The sequence below is a fragment of the Pleurodeles waltl genome, chromosome 12, assembly GCF_031143425.1.
Source record: "Pleurodeles waltl isolate 20211129_DDA chromosome 12, aPleWal1.hap1.20221129, whole genome shotgun sequence".
NCBI classification, from domain to species: Eukaryota; Metazoa; Chordata; class Amphibia; order Caudata; family Salamandridae; genus Pleurodeles; species Pleurodeles waltl.
Genome location: NC_090451.1, coordinates 359,432,811 through 359,458,460, shown reverse-complemented (window position 1 = coordinate 359,458,460; position 25,650 = coordinate 359,432,811). Strand labels below are relative to the sequence as shown.

Below are 25,650 nucleotides of genomic sequence, written 5' to 3'. Positions count from 1 at the left end.
TGATGGACTGCAGGATCCTCCCTACATTTCCCTCAAGGATGCCCTGTGGGTCGTGATACGCCCGAACCCCTAAATAAGAAAGACAGTGCGGTTCCCATATTACCGTATTCAGCTCGTGAGGGGGCGTCGCCGCAGGACCTAGTGGAAACAACCGGATCTTGCCCCAGTTTACTCCACGTCCCGAAAGAGTACCAAACCTGGAGAGCATCAGCTGGACCTCCGGTAGGTCTCTATGTATATTCCCCAGAAAAATCAGCAGGCCGTCGTCGTATAAGGCTATGCGGTGTCTTCCCCACCTGCTCTTATTCCCTGGACTCCCTCTCCCCCTCGAGCTGCGGCTGCCAATGGCTCCATCGCTAATGCAAACAACAATGGAGACAGGGGGCAACCCTGTCTAGTGTCCCGCTCCACTGCATAGCTTTCTGATATTGTCCGACCGGTGTGAACTCTGGCCGTTTGTTTGGAATACAGTAACCGCACCCATGCGATATAGTCGGAACCCAAGCCCATCCTGGCCATCACGGAGTAAAGAAAACCCCACTCTAGGCTTTCAAATGCCTTCTCAATATCCACAGCAAGTACGCCCGCCGTCTTGTCATCATAGGAGGGGTCCCTCATAACCACCAACAATAGGCATATGTTATCCGCTGTGTTTCGTCCCGGGTCAAAGCCTGCCAGGTCTGGGTGTATCAGTTTTGGCATGTAAGGGAGGAGTCTCATCTCCAAGATCTTACTAAGAATCCTGTAGTCTAAATTCAACATGGACAATGGTCTGTAAGTGCTGCATTCTGTAGGATGTTTACCAGGTTTTAGTAAAGGTACCACAATCCCCTCTCTTACTGTTGCCGGCAATATTCCCCGCTCTCTGTCGGCCACATAGGAGGGCCTCCAGCCTTGGGGCCAGCAGTTCTATGAACATAGCATAAAACTTGACCGGGGAGCCATCTGTCCCCGGTGTCTTCCCCCTTGCCAATTCTTGAATAGCCCCTTGATTTCTTGTTGGGTGATGGCTCCTCCCAACTGCTGTGCTGCGTCCGGTGTGAGTGTGGTGAGTGGCATCTGGGCCAAGTAGGCCTCTGTGGTTTCTCTATCATACTGGAGGGTACTTTTTTATAGCCGCTCATAAAAGACTAGAAAATGTGCATTAATTTCTTCCTGTCCATAGAAGCTATCCCCCATGTCCGTTGTCATTTCCAGAATGATTGAGCCTCTCTGAGTCGGCAATACCACCCACGCCAGCATACGGCCCACCTTTTCCCTCTCCACGTGGGCTCTTGCTATATCATTTCTGTAGTCGAAGCAGCGAAGACGTTCAGCGCACTCCACTCATGTTTCTTTAAGGTCCAATATTGTATGTTGGTAGTTTTGATTCTCCGATCTACTCCTTTCAGCCTCTCTGTTCGCTATCTGCGTCTTTGGTATCTCTAAGTAGTGTTCTGCGTACTCCTACCACTCCCGCTATGCACCTCCCCTCTTCACCACTTTAAAGGCATCCCATTCTATCAAAGGGTTGCTGCTTGTGGCCTCGTTAACTGCAAAAAAGGGAGCAATATGCTGTTTCACCTCCCCTGATATTGTACATCCTCTCACGATTCCGGTTTTAATTTCCATGTGGGCATATGGGGAGGGGCAGACCCCACTTCAGTGATAACAATATTGGATTATGATCTGAGATAGTGCGAGCAAAGTATTCTGCGTTGTGTATAGGAGGGTACACATCTGGTGTATTCAGGAATGCGTCCAGCTGAACATGTAATTCATTTAAATGGTAGAAATACGAGTAATCTCTGGTGTCAGGGTACAACCTTCCCCACGCATCAACCAGACCCCAATGTAATTGCCAGGATGTGAACTGCCGTGCCACTCTAGTAAGCAGAGAATCGTTCAAAGGAGGGTGGGAACGGTCTTTAATGGGGTCTGCCACACAGCTAAATTCCGCTCCCAATATCAGGGAGTGTTGCAGGAATGAGGCCAGGTGGCTTGATAGTCATGTGAAGAATGCGCCCTGGTCCGAGTTGGGTGCATAAACATTAATCATTGCCAGCTCCCTCCCCTCTAATCTCCCCCGAATTGCTACAAATCGCCCCTCCGGGTCAATGAGACTACAAAGCAATTGGAATGGGACCCCCGCCCGTATCCATATCAGGGTCACTCTGGAGTGAGTGGTGTAGTATACTTGGCCCCTCCATCATTTCTGTATAGCCTTCCCCTCTGCTTGTGTTAAGTGTGTTTCCTGAAGCATTGCCACCTGGACCCCTCTCCTCTGTAAGTATAGTATGGGAAAACCTTATACCTTTTGACCATTGTGTGCATACCCCGGACATTCCATTACATTAATTTATATGATTCCAATGTAGCCATACCACTGTCTTGTCCACAGCCGCTTTTGTGCCCATCCCATCACATCTCCATAGACAACAGCAACCATGTCCTCCCGTCCCACATCTTTAGATCCTGAACCACCAAACTCTGTGACTCACATTGCCCTGTAAACCTAACCCAACAAGTAACTTCCCAACTCCCCTTCTCCAGGACAAAAGAGTTTTCGTCTCTCATTCAAACCTAAACAATTACGTCAACTAATCAATTGAATCTGGGGGCGGTCCTCAAGTTTTTGTTTTTTTTGAGGGGTCTGCCATGTTGCCTGTCTCTCACCCGCCCCCCCTTCCCCCCTCCCCCCCCCCCCCCCCCCCCATCATCTTATAATCGTGATTGTGTGTTTGGGCTCGGCCTCTCTCCTGTAGGTTCCGCCTTCTCTGGCTGTTCTTTCGACTGCCCGCGACAGGAGGATGAGTTCCAGACGGTTCTTGGTGCCCACCCCCCAGCTCTGACCCAGGTCCCCACGGATATATCCAGAGATGAGCAAGTCAGGTGATGCAGTCCGATGTCCCCTAAGTCACTTCCGGTCCCGTCCCAAAGTATGTGCGCGAGACGTCTGAGTCTTGATCCGATCCTGAGTGCTCCATCTCCTCGACCATCACCCGTGGGGAGCCGGGGTCTGATCCACTCAGAGAGCCCACTGCTTCCATTACCTTTTGGCATTCTCTTTGCACCTCTTTGTTGGAAGAGGTCATCAATTTGTGGGTCCTGCTATGTCTACCTCTCTTTTGGCGCTGTGGTTGCGGATCCTCTATGAGATGGTTCTCTCCCGGTGAAGACTGAGAGTTTATCCACTGCCATACTTCTTCTGGTGTGGTAAAGAACTGCGTGCCCCCCTTGGCCATCACTCTCAGTTTCTCTGGGAACATCATTCCATACTTTATCCCAGTTTGACGCAGTTTCTGTTTAGTGTCTCGAAAAGTGGCCCTCTGTTTCTGTACTGCTCGTGAAAAGTCTGGAAAAATACACCGGTCCTCCTGACTTGGCTCAGCAAATAGTCCCTGTTCCTATAGTGCAGCAATCGAGCTATAACCGGTCTTGGAGGGGCACCCGGAGGCGGGGGCGTGCTGGAACCCTATGCGCTCTCTTGAGTGCAAAAAAGGGTGAGTCCATCTTCCGCACTTCATCTTTAAGCCAGCGCTCTAGAAACTCCACCATGTTATTCTTTTCAATGTATTCTGGTAAGCCAATCACATGGATATTGTTTCGTCTGGAACGATTTTCAGCGTCCTCTGCTCGTATTTCCAGGTCTCGACTTTGCTTCTCCATCATGCTCATAATCTTGGTTGTGTCACTAATCTCTGGCAGGATCTCTTTGACTTGCTTCTTCGTTGTAGACACTTCTTTGGCCAAGCAATGGTGGTCGTCCCTGAGTATACTTAAGTCTGTGGCCCGGGCATCGATTTTCCCTTCTAATGCTTCATGGGAGGCTGTTGTGGCTTGTAAAATGTCCTGAAGGGTGGGGTCCCCGGGTCCTTCCACAGGGTGGGTGGTCTTGGATCCCTGCGGTCCTGTGATGGCGTTTACTGTAGTGTCGTTTTTCACCTCTGCATCTTTCTTGCAGCCTACTTTTCCCATATCTGGGACTCTGTCATCCCGCGCTGTCCTCTTCGACAATAGAGTCCAAGTCAGTCCACCCGGGAGAGCGAAGGGAAGGAAACAACGGATCCTAGATGCTTCCTGGTTTCTTCTCTACTTGTCTTGTGGTTTAAAGAGTCGTCCTTCTTTGGTGCGGTGTGGGATCCGTGTCATCCCGCCTGCTGTATCTCTCCCGTGACTACGCCGTGGCATGCTCATGATATTGCAATGATCCCCTTTCATTTTTGGCAATGAAGTTTTTACTGTATTGGGATCTCCCCCGGTGTGGGATACTTCAAATGCAGCGGGCCCCCTCTCGCAGTAGGGGACTATCTGGCTTACCTCGGCTCCCAACGCACAACTTCTAGGCCCGGGCCGTCGTCCTGAGCTCCCTGCAGCCCTTGCAGCTCTGGCAAAGCCAGGCAGCCCTGCTATCGCCGCTCGTGCTGAGGACTACCCTGTTATGCAGCTTCCAAAGCGCCGGGATCCATCCGCCCTCACCACTGAGGTGGCCCGCTGCACGTCATCCAGAGCCGGGGTCAGAGATCACCTCTCCTCCCTGCCGCCTCCGGTGCCGTGCTAACCTGGACCTAAGGCAGAAATATACGGAAATGCAAGATAGAGACAGCTGTGAATTAGAGATAGGGGCAGAATGATAATTAGGGTACAGAAAGATTGACTAGGTAAAGTGGGCTGTTAGGTAGAGAGAAAGGTAGGTTGAGCGGGTGAATGTAAGAAAAGGAGATTATTTGTAGTAAAAAGAATTAAAGTAGAGACAGAGGTGAGGTGGAGAAAAAGTATGGGAATTGATATAGATAACGTGTGAAGAAGAGCCAGATAGGTGAAGTAGATGGATATTAGAAGAACGAACCAAAGATGTGAAGCACAGTAGGTGTGTTTAAAGGTGGGCCAGACAGAAAGAGATGGAAGACAGAGAGAAAAGCAATGATAGTTTCAAAATATGGCTAGAGATAGAGAAAGAAATAGTAATAAAAGAGTAAGGTTGTGAGAGAAGCAACACAGTGGGATTAGAGCTAGAAAGAAGTGGAGAGATGAGGAAGTGTTCAAATCATAAGAGAAATTGAGAGGTTGGGAAGTGTGAGAGAGGGAGAAATGTCTGGGGAGAAAGATGAGGTAGTGTATGAAATGTGAAGTAGAGTGAGAAATGCAGGAGAGAGATAGGTGAGAAAGGTAGAGTTGAGATATACATATAGAGTGGTGAGGTAAAGAAATAGAAGAAATAAATGAGGTAGAGATAGAGAGGGGCAAAGCAGATGGAGGAGAAAAACTGCAGTAATATGAAAAGGACGGCCAGGTGCTGAGAAAAGTGTTGAGGTAGCGACAGGGTAGGGAGGGTGTGGAGTTAGACATAGAGTAGAAGAGATAGAGGTAGAGACAGGTGGGATTCAGAGAGGTGTATTTGGAAGAAAGAGGTGTGGTGGACAGAAATGTGGTTGAAAGGGCTGAAATAGAAATTAGGGGGTCGGTACATGAAGTCTAGATATCAGTGAAGGGAGAGGGAAGGTAAAGGTTTTAGTAGAAGAGCAAGGGAAGAGACCTGAAACAGAAAGATAGGTGAGGCAGAGAGTTATAAAAGGGTGTTGGAGTAGGCAGAGAGAATTAGCAGAGTTTTGGTGACCAGTGATGTTGAAAGGAATGAGGCACAAAAACATAGGTAGAAGGAGATGAAGTAGCAAAGATGAAGTACAAAGAGAAGAGAGAGGTAGAAAGGGGTGAAGTGAAGTGTGAGAAGGAGGTGGACAAAAAGAAGAGAGCCCAGTAAAGAAGGATGATGTCAGATAGAGATTCTAGAACAAGTAATGGGTGAGAGGAAAAAGAGAGTTAGAGAGAAAGGTAGCAAGTGGTGAGGCATAGATAGGAAGCGAGACACAGTTAGAGAGAGATTGATATAACAAGTTAAAGGTGTGAAAAAAAGAGAGCAAGAGTTCATTTTATCAGGAGGACCTTGGGAAATGTGGGCCTTTGCAACTGTCCATAATGAAGATGCAATGCAGTGAGGAAGGTGCCCAACTATAGGGAGGAGAGTGCAGAGGGTGCCCAGCTATAGTGAGGAGAGTGCGGAGGGTGCCCAGCTATAGTGAGGAGAGAGAGGAAGGTGCCCAGCTATAGGGTGGAGAGAGAGAAAGGTGCCCAGCTTTAGGGATATGAGAGATGAGGGTGCCCAGCCATAGAGCGAAGAGGAGAAAGGGTGCCCAGCTATATGAAGGAGAGATAGGAAGGTACCCAGCCATAGGGTGGAGAGTGCAGAGGTTGCCCAGCCATAGGGAGGAGAGTGCGGAGGGTGCCCAGCTATAGGGAGAAGAGAGAGGAAGGTGCCCAGTCATAGGGAGGAGAGTGCAGAGGGTCCCCAGCTATAGGGAGGAGAGAGAGAGAAAGGTGCCCAGCCATAGGGAGGAGAGTGCAGAGGGTGCCCAGCTACAGGGAGGAAGGAGAGGAAGGTGCCCAGCCATAGGGAGGAGAGTGCGGAGGTTGCCAAGCAATAGGGAGGCGAGAGAGGAGGTGCTGAGCTATACGGAGGAGAGAGAGGAATTTACCCCGCTACGGGGAGGAGAGTGCGGAGGGTGCCCAGCTATATTTTTATGCATACAGAATGTTCTACCTCTCACACACTCTTTATCTCTCTACTTCTCATTCTTCTCTTTTACTGTCTCTAATCTTTCGATCCCTCTTCCACTCACTTCTGTTTCTCTTTCTTCTGTAACTTTAGTTCCCCCTCCTGTAGCACAGCTGTACTGTGTCCCCACACAGCACTTTCTTTTGCTAATATTCGATCTTCCTGTCTTTCTTTGCCTCTCTTACTCTTTCCATATCTCTGTCTCTTTCCCAGGTATTCCATAGCTCATCCCCTCTGCCTATCTCTCTCCATTAAGCATGTCTTCTACCCTTTCTTCACCCCATTACTTGTAAACATCTCCCTCCACCTGCCTATCTGCCTACCTCCAGGGAGTCCCAATGTACACAGCTTTGCAGGGACAAACAACACTACTCCCCATCCTCCTCCCTCCGTCATGCAAGTGAATGGAACCTGGCAGGGTATGGATCAGGGGAGTACAATGCCAGTCTCCAAAGGGAAGGTGATGTAGTGAAATGGCCCACCCGAGCAGGCTCCAGCGAGGCTGCTCAGGACCATCCGTTCCTCCACCACAATGTCCTTCATGTGGAGCTAGGCAGGGGAGAGGTCAGATGTAGGACACTGCCGGCCTCCTACAGAGAGGTGAGGGGTGATAATAGCTCTTCACACCTGTGCTCCAGGGAGGGGACTCTTCCTCTCTGCTCTTCCGTCACAGGAATCGATTTGCACTCATCAAGTGTATCCGTAGCCCCACACACTAAATAGCAGACCCAGCAAGGGACGGGTAGGGACAGTGCCACAGCAAATGGAGAGGAGACCATCTGTCCCTGCTGCAGGCTTTCAGAGAGGATAATTAGCCCCCTTAGAGAGACCACCTCGGCAATTCCAGACAAGACAGCTGATCTCAAAACCCTTCAAAACAGGCATCATCATTGCACCAAAAAAATCGGCCCAGAAGTGGGCCTCAGGCACTGTCCCATCAGCCAATGCCCAAATGCCCGCTTTACCAATCCAACCCTGAGGAATTCACTAACATTAGAGGTTGGGGACCAGACCAAGTACGCTCCCATGAAAGCCATTTTGATTGCCAAATTTTGGACTGATCCCTGAGAAGTATCGCCAAAGATTCAGGGACAGTCAGAAGCTCCCCAACCAATCGTGGGTAGATTATATTCATTATTCCAGTATGGCACTGAATGGCTGGGCAAAGGGCAGCAAAGTCAGTGATTGTTATGTTGTACAATTTAATCCTGAGAGAGCCCCTGCTGAGTACTTGTTTGTGCCAGCACCTAGTTGTCATTAAGCTGACTGATCCCAGGAAGCTTGCTGAGGAGGCGGACCTCTGGGCTAGCACCAGAGTGTCCAAAGAGGTATCTGTGGGTTACACCCACAAAGGTGGTCAGGGTTACCCACAGAAGAGAAAGGGGGGAGAAAAATTTAAAAATAAGGAGTTCTCTAAACAACCTCAAAATAACTCCCAAGGGAGTAGTGGTAACCAGTCTCAGTCAGATCCTAAGGAGAAATGGTTCTTTGATCACAAGACAGGGAGGTGGGTTCCCAAATGTGCAGCATGCTCCCAGTATGGTCACTAAGGATGACTCCAAATTTCTAAGGAGGGCACAGCCCCCCACTGGTGGGCAGACACGTGGGTTGGCTAGTGTAGCTCTCTGGGAGGAGGTAGTCCTAGATAGTTTTGGGGAGCAGATATAGGTAATCCTAGCATCCCTGGGGTAGCCCACATGCCTTCCAATACTTCCAAGTAAAGGCAGTGGGTCACCATTAATGGACAAAAGGTGGAGGGTCTACGTGACACAGGAGCCAGCATAACAACTATCAAGTGTCAGCTGATGTCAGGAGAGCAGGTCCTACCAAACACATTCCACCAAGACATAGTCGCTGACAATCATGGAAGCAATCTACCTCTGGGTTTGGTTCCCTCTTAGTGGGGAGGTGGGGGGCTCAGGTACTCTGAAAGTTGCTGTGAGCCCTGTCTGTTAGGCAGTGACCTAGAGCACACCATCTGGAAGAAGGTAGAGCTTAGGTCTCACTTGGAGATGATGGGATTGCCTGAGTGGGTCTGTATTACCACACGGTCTGTGGCTGCCCAGGAAGGCAGTCAAGGGCATCTGGAGTCTGGGAAAATGGCCCAGACAGCTGGCAAGGAGAGGGACAGGGGACGCAGACAACCAGTCGCTGAAGTTCCTGTGGTGGAAGTTGATGGGGACCATCAGGAGGAGGCTCCTGAGCCAATCGGAAAGGACAATGCTGCCCTAGGTGACCTACCTGAGCTTGCTGGCTGGCAAGTTGAGGGTGGGCCCACCAGGGAGGAATTATGTCAAATGCTGAAGGAGTGTCAACCTCCTGAGGGCTTGAGGTGACAGACCTCAGCCCATGTAGCAGGTGAAGCCTCTGGGGATTACCTAATCTACTGGGAGAATGATCTCCTATATAGGGAACCTAAGGCTCTGGGTGCTAGGGGTCCCCCCTGTGTTACCGGGCCTTCCTACTGGATCTGGCTCACAGCATACCCCTGGCAGGGCATTTAGGGCAAGACAAGATCTTCTCCAGACTTGACCCCCCACTGTTATTGGCCCTGAATGAAGACAGCCTCAGATGCATTCTGCCGGTCCTATCCTACCTGCTAGGCCAGTGGGAAGTCGGGGAAAAATCTGAAAGCTCCCCCTATCCCACTCCCCGTTGTTGGCACCCCCTTTGAAAGGGTGGGCATCAACATCATTGGTCCATTGGACCCTAAGACACCCCTTGGAAATAGGTTTGTCCTGGTCTTGGTGGACCATGCCACACTCTACCCAGAGGCAATCCCTTTGAGGACAGTGACTCCACCTGCGGTGACCAGAACTCTGATGTGGATCTTTACCCGTGTGGGGTTCCCCGGGAAAATAGTGTCTGACTGAGACACTAGCTTCATGTCTGCATACATGAAGTCCATGTGGGATGCGTGTGGTGTAACTTACAAGTTCACCACACCCTATCACCCCCAATTCAGTGGTCTAGTTGAGAGATTCAACAAGACTTTAAAGGGCATGTTTACAGGCCTACCTCAGGCCATGAGGAGTAAGTGGGATGTCCTCTTGCCATGCCTTCTCTTTGCCTATTGGGAGGTGCCACATAAGGGGGTAGGGTTCAGCCCATTTGAACTCCTCTATGGCCATCCTTTGAGGGGACCTCCAAGCATTGTGAAGGAGGGGTAGGAGAAAGTTCCCAGGAAACCACCCCCCCCAGGATATGGTCAGCCACGTGTTGGCCCTCCGCAACCAGATACACCGCTTCTGGAAGAAGGCCAAGAGGCCAGCCAGTACTTATGAAATGCTGGTACGACCAGAAGGCCACTTTGGTGGAGTTTCATTCTGGCCAAAAAGTATGGTTCATGGAGCCAGTAGAGCCCAGAGCTCTCTAGGACTGCTGGACTGCCCCATACGAAAAAACAGGAGCATAAGGGGGAGGCCACTTACTTAATGGACCTCCAGACCCCTAGAAACCCCCTAAGGGTGCTCTGTGTGAACTGACTCAAGCATCACTTTGACAGGTCGGAGGTGAACATGCTCCTTGCGACAGATGAGGGTGTGGAGGGGCAGAAGGAACCTCTCCCTGAACTCTTCTACTCATAGGAGAATGATGGGTTAGTGGAGGGTGTCAAGCTCTCTGACTCCCTGACACTAGAGCAGCAAGGTGAGTGTCACAAGTTACTGAGACAGTTTTTCTTCCTGTTTTCCCTCACCCCCCTAGGCTCACACATCTCTGCGTCCATGACATTGACAAGGGAGACAGTCCAACCTGTGAAGTACAAAATGTACAGGTTGTCATACAGGGTGAGAGCCAGCATCAAGGAGGACATTTCTAAGATACTTGCTTTAGGGATGATTGAAACTTCTAACAGTCCCTGGTCCAGCCCAGTGGTATTGGTACCAAAGGCTGCCCCACTGGGCACCAAACAAGAACTGCGGTCCTGTGTGGACTACAGAGGTCTCAGTTCCGTCACCAAAACTGACGCACACCCCATCCCCAGAGATGATGAGCTAATTGACAGGCTAGACGCTGCCAAATTCCTTAATACCTTTGATTTGGCATATGAATACTAGCAGATCGCCATGACTGAGGAGGCAAAAGAGAGGTCAGCGTTCTCAATCCCTGAGGGACATTACCAATTCCGGGTAATGCCCTGTGGCTTGAAGAATGCCCTTGCTTCCTTCCAACGGTTGGTCCACAGGGTCCTGGCTGGCTAGGAGGTGTTCTGTGCGGCCTACTTAGACAACATTGTCGTCTGTAGTGCCAGCTGGGAGGAACACCTGCATCACCTCCAAGAGATGCTTCAGGCCCTGCAACAGGCAGGACTGACATTCAAGGCCAGCAAGTGCAGGATTGGGCAGGGTTCCGTGGTGTATTTGGGTCACCTAGTAGGTGGTGACAAGGTGCAGCCCCTCCAGGCCAAGATTGAAACATTTATGGTTTGGCAACCACCTAAAACCCAAACTGAAGTGAGAGCCTTTATAGGCCTTACTGACTACTACAGAAAATGTGTTAAGGGTTATGGCACTATTGTTGCCCCCTTAACTGAACTGACTTCTAAAAAGCAGCCCAGATTAGTGAACTGGACAGAGCTTTGTCAGAAAGCCTTTAATTCCCTCAACGAATCCATGTGCACAGCACCTGTGCTCAGGGCCGCTGACTACTCCAAGGAATTCATAGTGCAGATGGACGCTTCAAACCATGGCATAGGCATAGGGGCAGTCTTAGAACAGTTGAATGAGAAAGGCCTAGACCATCCAGTAGCCTTCATTAGCGGGATGTTACTTCCACAGTAACAGAGGTGGAGTGCCATTGAAAGAGAAGCATTTGCTGTGGTCTAGGCACTGAAAAGCTGAGACCATACCTGTTTAGGACTTACTTCCGGGTTCAGACAGACCACAGATTCCTCAGATGGCTCATGCAGATGAAGGGTGAAAATCCTAAACTCTCGCGGTGGTCCATTTCCCTACAGGGAATGGACTCTATGGTGGCGCATTTCCCAGGGACTGACCATGCCAATGCTGATGGTCTCTCCAGATTCTTCTGCCTCAGTGATGACAGCTACCAAGGGTTTGGTTAGCTCTCCCCACTTTCAGCTGGGAGGGACACATGTTAGACCTGAAAGCCTGAGGGTGGTCATCCCCAACTTTTTGCCTGCCTTCCTCCATTTTTCTGACCCTATTTTTGCTGTTTTTAGGACTGCGCACTTTACCACTGCCGACCAGTGCTAAAGTGCTTGTGCTCTCTCTCCCCTAAACATGGTAGCATTGGCTCCTACCGAATTGGCATATTTCATTTACCTATAAGTCTCTAGTAAAGAGCACTAGATGTGCCCAGGGCCTGTAAATTGAATGCCGTTAGTGGGCCTACAGCACTGATTGTGCCACCCACATAAGTAGCCCCTTAACCATTTCTCAGTCTTGCCCAAGACGGTTTCACTGCCACTTCGACTTGGCATTTTAAACTATTTGTCAAGCCCTAAGCTCCCTTTTTTTAGGTCGAGCGGGCAAGCGCTCTGACGTATTGTGATATATTGTAATCTATCTGTGGGCTTTTAACTACGTCTACCACATGCCCATCACTGTCACTCGTTCATGGGCTTGCCTTTCAAAAATTCTTTGTTATCATTGGTAAATGCTTTACTTTTGTCCCTCCTTTGGGCAATTTTGTTACTGCCTTGGCCATCAACCTTGTTGCATGTTTTCCCAAAAATTTGACTGCAAGCGAATTTCTTTTTCTTTTTGTGTCTCTCCTTTGCACTCATGCTCATGGCGCCGTGGCACTTTGAATTTGCTTGCTTATGTCAACTGTTTTACTTTTCATTTTCAATTTATGTGGCAGGAAAAGACCAGTTAGGAATTTACAATGCTAATACCTCTAACTCGAGTAAAGCAAGACCCATTGCAATGCAAATGCTTTTCTACATATAAATCGCCCCCAAGGTAGGCCCTAGGTAACCCGTAGGGCAGGGTGCTAGGTACGTAAAAGGCAGGGCCTGTACTTATGTTTTTTTGCATGTCCTAGTTGTGGCAAACTCACAAAGTCGTTTTTCACGACTGTGAGGCCTACTCCTTTCATAGACCAGCATTGGAAATGCTCTTATACGCTTTTAAGTGGTAAATTCTGATCTGGAAGGAGTAGCTTTGTCATGTTTGGTATGACCAGAATGGTAATGAAAAATCCTGCTTACAGGTCAAGTTGGATTTACCATTATTATTTTAGAAATGCCACTATTAGAAAGTGGGCATTTCTCTCCACTACTGCCTTTTGTGCTGTACAGCCTGTTTCCAGTCCACGTCTGGGCTGAGCTGGGCTGGTTGACAGCTCCCCTTGTGCATTCCACCCAGACAGCCATAAACACAGGACACTCAGCCACATCTGTATTCATCTGCGTATTGAATGGGTCTTCCTGGGCAGGAAGGGTGTAGGGGTGCTCACTTGCATGTCAAAGGCCAGTGGCCTGACCCCACACAAAGGACTGATAACTCCCCCACAGGGATCCTGACAAACGGGGCTGGGTTGAAAGGGGATCCTGTGCATTTCAAAACCACTCTTTGAAGTTTCCCCCACTTCAAAGGGATTTTTGAGTGTATATATACTGGGAATATGACCCTCCAAAATCAGACACTTCTGGACCTGCAACTGGAATCTGTCAGGAAGCTTTGCTGTGCTGCCCAAAGCACTCATCTGGACTGCATTTCTGAAGAACTGCTTTTCTGTTTGTTGCCCTGCTGCCTGCTGTTCCTGACTGCTGGAAGGACTCTGTCTTCCTCCTAAAGTGCTCTCCACAGGGTTAGATTGAGCTTGCCTACTGTTTCTGAAGTCTCAGGGCCAGCAAAGACTTCACCTCTTCAAGGAAATCCAGTGTCAGGAAATCGACGCAATTCCTGCCAAATTCGACTCGGGCCTGTCTCACGGCTAAAACATCGCCGCACTGCCTGCCCCGTCTACACAGCTAATCCTAGTTACAAATGCATCGCCCCTGGGCATCAAAATAATCCCTGCATCGCAGTGAGGACCAAGGCTGTGCGACGGAAAATCGACTCATCACCTTGCAGCGTGGGAAGAATTGACCCATCATCTGGCCGCGTGTAAAGAATAGGTGCTTCGCTTCTGCCGTGCTGAAAAATCGACACACCGCTTTGTTTTTTAATGCTCCTCTGCGGTGTTACTTTTGGCACACACTGTAGGAAAATGGCTCCTTGTTGCAGTTACCCCCCACTTTTTGCCTGATATTTATGCTGACTTGACTGAGAAGTGTGCTGGGGTCCTGCTAACCAGGCCCCAGCACCAGTGTTCTTTCACTTAAAACTGTACCTTTGTCTCCACAATTGGCACAGCCCTGGCACACAGATAAGTCCCTTGTAAATGATACCCATGGAGCCAAGGGCCCTGTGGCCAGGGAAGGTCTCTAAGGGCTGCAGCATGTATTATGCCACCCTGGGGACCCCTCACTCAGCACACTGCCTCACAGCTTGTGTGTGCTGGTGGGGAGAAAAAGACTACATCGAAATGGCAACCCCCCTCAGGGTGCCATGCCCACAACCCACTGCCTGTGGCATAGGTAAGTCACCCCTCTAGCAGGCCTTACTGCCCAGGGGCAGGGTGCACTATACCACAGTTGAGGGCATAGCTGCATGAGCACTATGCCCCTACAGTGTCTAAGCCAATTCTTAGACATTGTAAGTGCAGGGTAGCCATAAAGAGTATATGTTCTGCGAGTTTGTCAAACACGAACTCCACAGTTCCATAATGGTTACACTGAATACTGGGACGTTTAGTATCAAACTTCTCAGCACAATAAATCCACACTGATGCCAGTGTGGGATTTACTGAGAAGTGCACACAGAAGGCATCTTAGAGATGCCCCCTGTATACCAGTCCAACTACTAGTAGTAGGCTGACCAGTTTCTGTCAGCCTGCCACATCCAGACGGGTTTCTGGCCACATGGGGTGAGTGCCTTTGTGCACTCTGTGACCAGGAACAAAGCCTGTACTGGGTGGAGGTGCTTCACACCTCCCCCTGCAGGAACTGTAGCACCTGAGCAGAGCCTGATCTGGAGACTGAAGGCCTGACCTTGTACCATGGTAACAGGGTGGGGTATGCTTTTCATAGACACTGCATGGACAGATTTGGCTGACATCACCATGCTCTTGCTAAGGGGCTATAGATTAGGCTTTTAGGTAGGAATTGTATATTCATGTCATTGCAGTATGTCGGGGTTGTTCATATTTACGTCTCTAATTTTCACAACCCTGATTTTGTCATTCCTCATTATCCTAATCATTGCAGCTCGTGTATTTTATCGTAGATTGCAGTCTTCAAATAATGTATTGAAAACTGTCCTGCATCTCTTTTCTTGCCTATGTGCGTGTAGTAGACTTGTATGTTGAGAGAAGAGGGTAAGGCTTGTTTACCAAGATTGCCCTAAGGGCTTTTCAGAGTAACCATGCGCAAGGCTGACACAAATCTCCTCTACTATTTGGGTTTGGGTGATGTGCTGCTAGAGAGCTGGGAGGGTTGGGCTGACAGCTGCCAACTGGTGTAGGGGTGACTCAATCGCCTACAAGCAGAGGTGCTGCCGCCCCAAATCCAGCAGTCTTGTTGTGATGCAAGACTCCTTGTGACAAGATCATGACATCCAGGTACTTGAAAGCGATCTTTCCCGAGTAAGAGGCGGTAGTTGAAGCTGTTCCAGCCAAACCATAGCCCTAGAACTTAATTTATCGTAATTGAACCTCACTCCTGTGAAGACCTCAAAACATTTAGCTGCCATCAGAAGCGTAAACATCGACACCCATAGTTCAATCAGAAACATAAGCCTGTTCCACATATTGAACAATCTATGACCAATCGGGAATGCTATTGCTCTCTTAGGAGCACCTAAAGACATTCTGTAGATATGTTGAAAAGAAGCGGCCTCTGTGGCTAGTTCTGCCAATTTCCCTTTTCTCCAGTGCCCTAAACTGAGTCCATGCACCAGCCTGACTTGGCTCAGCGGTCTTGTGCATTATAGTTCCACCCAAGCAATGAAATGAGGTCGAAAGCCATAGTGTCCCTACGCTCTAATCCTGAACACCCACTTTAAAACATCAAATGTTGTGTTTGGGATTTAGGTACACCAGTGCATTTTCCAAGTTCCTGGTACATTCCTCTGGCATTATATTTAATAAAAACGACATGGATTAATCTCGTTGTTCCTATATAACATGAAGCTGTATTGTTTCTTATGGATTAAATATGCCCCAACTCTCTGCAGCATGTGCCTTGCTAAAGAACGTTTTATTTACATTTAGCATAGTGTGGACAATATGTCAGATTGGGAGTAGGTCCTGTATTCGGCTTCAGGGCCATCACTATTCAAGACTCCCTCATAGAAAGGGGGGGGTTGAAAGAACCCTACCCGTGGCCTCATCTAAAACCAGTATAGGAGCCTGTCAATCAAGGTACCATAGCATACTCCATAAAACTCAGGAGGGAGTCAGTCCCCCAGGGTCATCACTGCCATCCTGCTCATGCCAGACGTGATAAGAACATCTAACTAATACATGTATAGCATCAATCTGCTCCTCCAGGAGTCTTAGTAGAGAACAATTTCCGAAGGTTGTCTTAGTCTGAGCGACACAAATTTTGGGATCTGAGTGTACATTTCATCTGCATTAAATGTCTACATTCTGATGACCTCACTCCCAAAAATCATCAAAAAACAGCTTTGGTCCGCCCGATAATCTCTTTTGCTAGAGGATATCGTGCCTCAGCTCGTATACGACAAAATCCATTAAAAAATGTATCGCTTTGTAGTACCTACAAGGATAATGTAGTATGTGTTTACCTCTAACAAACACTGACAGCTTTGTTTAATTAATATTCCCCGGTGTTTATTCAGAATGGCCAGGTTCAAAAAACGCTGTTGTATGGGACATACCTGGGGGTGTTCCACCCCCCAACCCACACACGCACACACACTCCCCCAAAGTGGCTTTTATTGTTCTAAACTGTAGTCGGGGCCACAGTTTTCTCTGCAGTGAGAATAATGCACAATGTGATAAATAATTTGCAAATTTCAACAGAAATTGGCGTTTTAGTGCCAAGAATTATTAGTTTTAGAAAAAAAACATTGTCATAGCCATTGTCTCCCCTTGGTATTTTGGGTTCACCTGTGGCGAATATTAGGTTTCCGTGGTCACTCCACTGTTGACATGTCTGCGTCCATGCTTCGTTCTAGGTCACAGATGGAGTTTATGTGCTGTAGGATATGCCAGCAGTGGTGGTCACTAAGTCACAACAGTGACCATCAAAAAGACCAGGATAGATGTGCCATGTGAAACTTTGGACTGTGGTACTAAACTTCGTTTTTTCAGGCTTACAAAAGCCTTGACATCCTTCTACGGGGACCTTTGCTATGCCATGAGATACCAATTTCTAATAATAATGGATGCTTTATTTACTTGCCAAGATGGTAGCAATGGTAACGGAGTTCATCTCTTTGAGCTAAATAACTGAGATGTTGACTATTTTTCCCTTTGTACAATACTTATATCTCTGTACATTCGAAACGTGCTTTTTTGGTGATAAAGCTTCAACTAAGTGCCTTGTGTTTTCCTTCCACAGGGCGACATGACTTCCTTTTACAACACTCCCCCACTGGGCACGAGGGGAACCTGCAGCTACTTGACGAAGGCGGCGATGAATTTGTTGCTGGAAGGGGAAGTGAAGCCAAGCAGTGACGACCCCTGCACTGTTAGCTAAAAGAGCACAAAGGAGAGCTTTTCTCCGGTTTATTTGTGTGCATTTCTTTGTGTCTGATGTTAGGTTTGTGCCCCAGGCGGGACTGGATGCCAGCACTTTCATTAGAGAAATCTGTTTGAGTCTGCTCCCGCCGATGGGCCGGAACTTCCGGCTCGGACTCCCACGTCTCTTTTCATCTTTAAGAGGCTGTTTGCATTACAATGTGTTTACAGAGGTGCCGGCTGTAGTGGCACAGTCAATTAAATGGATAGTATCCAAGGCGAAACATGACATTTGCATGAAGAGTGGCGAATGCATATTTGAAAATAATGATGTCCCCTAATCAGTCCGTTTTTTAAATTTTAGTTTTGATTTGCAGTCAGTTTTGTTTTATTTTGTTAAAGGGACATGCCTTTACAATTCTGTATATGTTTCGCGTTCTGTTTAAATGTATGGTTCGAAAATTAACAGCAGAGTGGATGCTACATTAAAACAATGGAATTCTCTTTTAAACTGGTCGTTGGATGAAGCAAAACTATCATAAACATATGCTCGTAAACTTAATCAGAAAAGCAGTCAAATCAGATCATTCTTGTGTTTGCCCTCAATTCCTATTGTAGAATTGGAGCAATTGGAAATTAAAATTGAGAAAGCCTCGTTGAAATAATCTATGGTAATTGAAAGAAGCGGGCAGTTATGTTTTTTCAGTAATGGAACTATTTTCCCCAACATGCTAGTTTCTTGTTTTCATACAGAGATTGTTCCATAGAGGCAGTGGGTCAAAACGTAGTGCACATCACCTTACTGTCATTAATTTTCATTTTGAACCATTTGGTTAGCACTTAAACCATAGAGCCTTCCTAAAGCAAAAAGGCAGCTCATTCATGGCTGCTTGCGCCTCAAAGTCTTCATCAGCCTGCAGTTGCCAAAGTTAGGTGGTACTTCTCTTAGAATTTCTGCAGGGTCTTGAAACACCGAGCAATACTCCTCCCAAGACACTGAAAGCCAGGACTTCACACTGACCCTCTCTGATCTGTCTTCCAGAACTCCTATGGGTATGTAGATGTCCATCCATCTTGAATCGTCCACCAGCATCATGTCTAGAGAACAACTAATTCAGGATTTTCGATCTCCAGCGCCACTCGGATTGATGGTACCGTTGTTCAGTTGACCAGCACCTGACCATCATTTCTTTATTGTCTTTCCCATGTCAATAGATAGTGACTGAGGCTCGTCAGTCAGAGGGACACATGTTTTTTTGTTTACTCTGAGTATATATGTTTTTGATTGAGGCTTCTTCCACGCTTTATGTGTTGAAAAGTCTTAGCCCTGCTTTCACTGAATGAATGTCTTGAATTAGCAGCATTACTTTTCTTCCGACAGAAGTTGAGCAGGATGAGACTGCTGTTTTTATAACTAGCTAGAAAGGACCATCCTATAGTTTGGCATGCCGTCTTCCTCTTATACTGTTATACTATTGCACATTTGATTTTTTGCTCCTCTTTTGACTGACTGATCCGAAGCCATTGTCTTTATATTTCCGTTTCTAGATCGAGACTCTAACTTATTTGATTTTGTTGCAGGGCACCCACTGTACTTTGCACCCATCACAAAATCTTTCGTCCCCACAGAGAAACCCAACACAACCTAATTAAAACAACTCAGGAGAAGCGGTGGCATTTAAAGGATGAATGAATCGAAGAGGTCAATGACTAAATTAAAAAACACATTCAAGTCTGAACTTAAAACTCTTTTCCACAAGCTATCAAATAGGTATTTTCAAGAGCAGGTATTCGACTGAGCAAAAGGCTCTTTCATGCACGTATGGAATCGTTTTCTCACTTTCGTTTACTGGTGTAGAGGTGGAAAGGCACCTGAAAGCATGACAAAGTACTTTACACAAAATCCTGACCTTGACCTCCAAACAGTGAAGGGATGAGAAACCCGTCCCACTTTTGCTGCCCTCCCACACCAGTTAGTCTTCAGGGATCTGAACACTTTAGAGCCACTCGCACAGGGATTGTGGTAATCTATTATAAAGCGTATTGCCGAGTCTGACATAGTGTTTAGCAGCGACTCTTGGCACCTCCAGTGCTTGCAGGCAGGTGGTACAAAGTCTGACACATTTCACAGTTGGCTAATTCGATGTTTGTACAGTTTTCAGCTGCTGATTCACAGTCTGGTCCAGGCGACCCAGGTTAATCACCTTTTTTTTTTTAACTAAACAACCTTCTGCCTGAAGAATGATGGGGTGGTCTATGTGAAGAAAAATCATTGAGGAGACCAGATAGATCTGTGGCATCCCATAGCTGGTGACTTTTTGCTCCGCGAAATTTTCCCATCGTCATCTACAGAAAACATTCAGAGAGAAAGAACTATGATTTAATAATAAACCATAACTGTCATTGATAATCTGGATACTTTTAGCTGTTTGCCCAACTGAGACTATTGTGGATCAGCATGGATTTTTTTCAAGCCAGTGCAGGAGGGGAAGATTGTAGCTACGTGTGTGGCTCTCGCTACATCTTTGTGTTGGTGGCAATACCCAGGTAGATTGACACCTTACGTCACCTTTCATAGTTGTGCATTTTGGGCTTTCTTTTTTGATATAATTGAAACTGTTTGATAAGCTGTATGATAAACAGTAACATTTTCAGATGAAGTGAATCAAGATGGTGACGAACGCAATGCAAACTAAAGGCACTGCATATTCCAGTGACCAATATGTTAATCCGGAGACATGTTTAATAGCCATTACCGAGTCACCACATGGATTATGCCCACATGCTTGCAAACTCTGCTTCCTAGCTTCATTAGTGTTGTCTACTCTCTTATTAAAAGGGGAGTCACACACGTTATTCGAGTATTTCAAGGGCACCCTTAATCTTTTGAACTCCACAAATTAGTATCGCACATAACCACTGGAAGTCAAACATTTTATGCCTTGAATGCATGGAAGGTGGTACCATTGTTCCACTTCCTCCCACTGTTACGCTTTCCCTCTGTCCTTGCTCTAACCTGGTGTTTTCCTGGCAAGTGGGTAGGTATGATGCTTCTCTAGGTATTTTGTGACCCTAAGAAAGCATTCATCGAGTTTTAAGATGGGTAAAAAATTACAAAAGACAGGGGCTGGTTATTACAATTTAATATCCAGCAAGCATACATTCACGAGCTTGTCCTGCCATTTCACAGACAATTGCATGTTGGGTTATTTTGACTTGCAGGAAAAGATACCAGAAGGTGGTATATTGGTACTGGATTACATTTTTCATTGCTAAAAATATAGATGGTGGATTCCTCGTATTTTGTTTGGCAAAGTGGTTGTATGGTTTAGTGCTTTGTGCAAATCTGCAGCCTAATATTTTCTTACAAAATCTAGGACTATCCTGTGTTCTCATTAGTGGATGTCAAGAGTTTTGAGTGGAGCGTAATTGGTAATTCCTTTCTATGGAAAATGAGGTTTTAGAATTGTGTTTGTGCCCCCTACCCCACTCAGTACAGTCGTGAATATGATCTACATCCCACAGGGAATATGTAAGTTTAATAGGTGTGATGTTTGAGTTGCTTATATTTCTGTTGTGTTTTTGCAGTCTGCCAATACCCTTCCATGCTAGAACAACAAAGAATTATCTGAACTAGTAAATATTGTCTCCTGCTACAACGCTTGAGTGATTGATGTCACTTCTTAAAATATTGCAGTTTCTTCCATAGTTGATTGTAAAACTGGCAGTTATAAAAATCGCTGTTAATACTGAGATTGCTTTGGAGAAATAGTTCAACCTATAAGCTATGCTTTTTCTGTTTGTAGTAATTATTATTGCATAGCCTGGCGGCTGTTTTGTCAATGGGAATGGCTTACAATAGATTTACAAAGAAGCCTTTTTTGCTGTACCTAGCACTGCAGCTGAGAATGATTTGCCTGGAATTTGTCTGTGTGCTTTTTTCACTGCACTGTAAGTTTACTTGACTTGAGTCTCATGTTGAAATCTACTCTTACCCTAAAAGAAACTGATTTTCATAGGCATGGACGCATTTGCCTGTTAGTGGTAGCGATCACTTATTGGTTTCACAGTAAACTAGAAAAGAGTGTTTACAGGACAGGTCTCTTACAGGTCCGGAACTTTTGGTGCTTGCTGTGCAGTAGGCCTGTTATGCATTGTGATTGCTCTATGACAAAGCAGAGGAAAACATAGTTCCCAAGAAGATCTTGAAACTCTGAAGGCTAACGATTCCTCTCCCATTGGCTCTCAGTATGGTCCACCTCAGAGGGTACACTAAAGGTCTTTGTTGGCTTTGATTTGTTCATTGTTGAAGGCCTGTTTTTTGAGTATTATTGTTAGAATAGAGGGTCGAAAAGATGCTATGCTTGAGAGCATCAGTAACCCATGTTCGGTCGTGTTGTCACCCTGGTACTTGCATTGCAAACATGACTGTGCCAGTTATGATTTAGAGCGCATTGACCTGGCTGCGCCCGATGCCCTCAGCCGGTGCCGGTGCAGGCTACAGTGGAGCCCAGTCCTACAGGTGTGAAGCTCGGTGGGAGTGTACGGATTGCTGTTCTTCCACCACCGCACATTTCATGGGGTTGCTTTAGGTTTTCAAAGAGCATGTCCATAGGAAAACAAACGTTGCACTGGTTAATAGAAAGGGCAGTTTGTTCAGATATTTTCATCCTTTTTCCCACAGCGTAACAGTCTCTTTACTAGACTTACTTAGTCCTCATAAAGTACCTCATCTTCCAGTTGGCCGGGCACTTCATGACATCTTCTAGCTGCTGCCTGTGTAGCTCCAGGTATTTCTTGGAGTTTCGGTTCCTGAGAAGAATAGCAAGCAGGGTCTAAGAATCACCGGGGAGGTTGAGTCCTCAAAGTCTTAAATCCTTTGTAGTTAATAGGCAACAATAAGGAATTATTTTCAGACTCTGAATATGCAAAAAGACAAATACCTATGTAAAACATCGAGAAGATTACACGATTTGCTTCTGATATGCAAGGTGTGAGGATGAACTATTTCACTCCATTTCTTTTTGGACCAGTGAAGACTGTTTTGCAACGAGAAAAAACTCATCAGTGCTCTTATTTTGTCTGCATAGATAAAATATCGTCATCTTTAGTAAATCTGGTGTGAAATAGCGTCACCCGAGCAGTTTGTGCAATTTAGCCTCAATGCTTTTCAGTTCTTCAAGGTCAAATGGTAGATTTTTTTAATTTAACATTCATAAATATTAAATAAATTGTGATGTGATCATTGAATTATCAAAATTCCCATGTAGAAGCAAAATTACAAATACTGTGTATTTCTACGTTATGTGCTTTTGAATAATGGTCTTAAAAAGTAATTTACTTTGCTTGAAAACTGTAACTTTGATATGTTAATGAGATTTCGGTTGGCTTTGTGCATTCTTCCCAGGGTATCCATGCTTAAAATATATGCCACAGAGGTGCACCTTAGCTTTCTTTTATTCGGTAATGAATGTAATCACTTCTCTCTAGGCCTTAGCACGTGCATTTTGCTAGGGAGCATAGCCTGATTACTTTCTGAAACATCTTTCAACTTATTCATGAAGAAAAATGAAACATAACAAGAGAATTAAATAGCATTACTGTTGTAAATTCTTATACAAATCCATAGCTTTGTCAGCTTTTGAGGGAACTAGGCTAGCGGTGCAGTGTATGTATATGAAATAAAGCTGCATTCACTTTCTTCGTTAATCTCACTGTGAGTTTGTTGGCGGAAAGATATTGTATGTTCATTTGTCATTTTATTCACCATTGACAAATAAAAATACATAACTAAATGACCTGATTTTAGCCATGTTACTGTCCAGAAAATTTGTCTTGCCGTTGCCACCTGCTAATCAAAAAATGTGAATACATTTTTGTCCACAGGTTCATTGTTATGGGCTATCTTGACAGTGCAGCTCTGGCCAGAAAATTATGAGGATATCACTAGAGCAATGCTATGGCTCCGCCCACATGTTTAGAGCTAGGAGAACGTTTTGATTGGGCACAAGTTGTGCGCTTTGCACAAAATAAATACTTTCTCTCCACCCAGCTGTGATCATTATGTTTCATTTATCCAGGTTGAACGTTCAGGGGCACACACATTGTAATGCCATTAAAGCGTCCTAGTTAACTAGATAATTTATGTTTTGCTCTAGCAGCAGCACAGAAGGAAGGAGGGCATTTATTACCCTACATGGATTTTTTAGGTCTGTCTTGACAGTGCAACTGTCATTTGATCTTTTAACTTACATCAATGTTATTCTACAGTTCTTTGCTTCCACACAAACACATATCTGTTCTCATGCTATTTACTTGTTTAATCTTAAAGATGGTGTCCACAGTAGGTGCAAATATACCATTAATCTAGCATGACTCTGTCAGGTTTGTGGTGTAAGGATAACCATAGAAGAATTGAATCAGTTGTTTGGATTTGATTTAATCATTTGACCCGGGCTTACATTGAATCATTTCACTGTGGTGGAGCATTGTATTTTATTGATCTCTACAGTATACCATGTTTGAGTTTTAATTGGAGGTTTGTGGAGCACAGCACAGACGTTCAGAGAACTCTTTTCTGTTTGTATTATGATTTAATTCTTTATCAGGTCCCTCTGCAACTACAACAGAAACCACTACAAGACAGTCCTAAACAGTCATGTTTGCGAAAGAAACATATAGACAAATTAACACCATTGTAAAATATCCATAACTGAGTTTTGTTTCTTAGGTTTCTTTCTGGTTGATTGATCTGCAAATTTTAAATGCCATTTTAGTAACATGCCACTTATAAACTATCCCTTGAGGTGGCCATAGTGCTCACACAGAAATCCCAAACTGCACTGCCCACATGCAAGAATGAATTAGATGGGAGCTGCTTGTGCCTGAGTTGCTCTGAAACATCTTTAGGTTTCACCTGAGACAGCCTGCTTGAGCTGTTGGCAAAATCTATTGTTAACAAAATAAAGCTTTAAAACGGGCTTAGAAGCCTGCCTATTACTTATCACTAATTGGTTGGCTTCCACATTGCTCTTGTTTCCTTTCTTCTGATTGGTCCGCGCCTCCTGCTTCCTCCAGGCTTTTCTAATGTTGTTCCTTACCATAGAGCATGGGCCTAGTAAAGCTTCCTTTTTGCGGCCAGTGTCCTTCCACTGGCTTTGGGCTCCTGCAGTTACTTTTTAAAAAACATTTGGATGTTCACTCTTGAAGAGTGCATGTCTGCAGTCCCCTCCCTTGTGGTGTTTGTCCACTCCCCTGTACCTTGTGTTGCTGTTTCCTCCCCCTTTCCCCCATACCTCATTTGTGTTGCTTGTTCCCACCACTTTCCTGTCTCTGTCCATGATTGATGCGTCTACTTTCCTCCCCTCCTCCTCTCTCATATTGCTTTCTCTTCTCCTGTTTTTGCTGGAGGAAAGCAGCACAAAAGTGACAATCTCAGACTGTCTGCACAGGCTACATTTGAGATACAACATCAGACAAATTAGAGCACATATAGGAGAGCGGATGGAGGTAAGACACATTTAACCCAAGTGTCTTTCCAAGAGAAGAGGTTTGAGGTCCTATTTGAAGGTATCATGGCGTGTGGCCAAGCTTGGGGGGTCGGAGGGAGGCAGTTATTAATGCATGTGGTGCTTCCGAAAAATGGTTGGTTTATGAATTGCTCTTGATTGATCTAAATTACATTTTGACTGATGGTGTTTTTTGTGTGTCAATTTTCAAACCAAGATGATGATGATGTTTGTCTCCAAATAAGGACACAATTCTTAAACCTTTTGTATACATTGATTTGTTTCAGTGTGGTCTGGCGTAGACCTACCTAGACATTTGTATACATGTGCCTAACCCACAATGGACTTCCAACTGTCTCACTCTGTTAGTGCTTCCTCCTTAACTCTGAGAACTCATTTCTCTTGTGTAAAGCTCTACTCTGCCAAACGTCAACTGAAGGCAAATCATCTTTTTTGTTTATTGGTTATTTTTCTTCTAATTTCTGTGGCTTAATTATTTTTTTCATATTATGTTGTGTTTTGTGCTACCTCATGAGGCTGCTCTTGTTTATTGTCCCTGGTTGCTCCCAACACGGATTCCTTCAACTTGCATGTTAATTTTTTCCTAAATTACATTGTTACATTGTACTAGCTTCTCACTCTCTCTCTCTAGTGAAAATGTTTTCCTCAAATTAGCTAATTGGTTATTGTTCCAAAAGGTTTTTTCATCTTAATTAACAGTTTTTGACGTGGCCACCATTGTTGTAAAACAAGTAAAAATGTAAGGGTGCCTTGTGGTTGAATCGGGTTGAGTCGCAGTTCAGGTGGGGTGAAATAATGGTTGTGTTTTGAGCA

General features: G+C 45.9%; 1 protein-coding gene across 3 annotated transcripts in view; it reads left to right on the top strand.

The window, feature by feature from the left end:
- The window catches only part of PHKB (phosphorylase kinase regulatory subunit beta), a 1,122,330-nt gene extending 1,099,227 nt beyond the window's left edge, over nt 1-23,103 (top strand). For all 3 annotated transcript variants that reach the window (XM_069216595.1, XM_069216596.1, XM_069216594.1), the window contains one exon: nt 17,190-23,103. In XM_069216595.1, the coding sequence (XP_069072696.1) occupies nt 17,190-17,327 (138 nt within the window). In that variant the 3' untranslated portion in view covers nt 17,328-23,103. The remainder of the gene's footprint in view (nt 1-17,189) is intronic.
- The last annotated feature ends 2,547 nt before the right edge of the window (nt 23,104-25,650 follow it).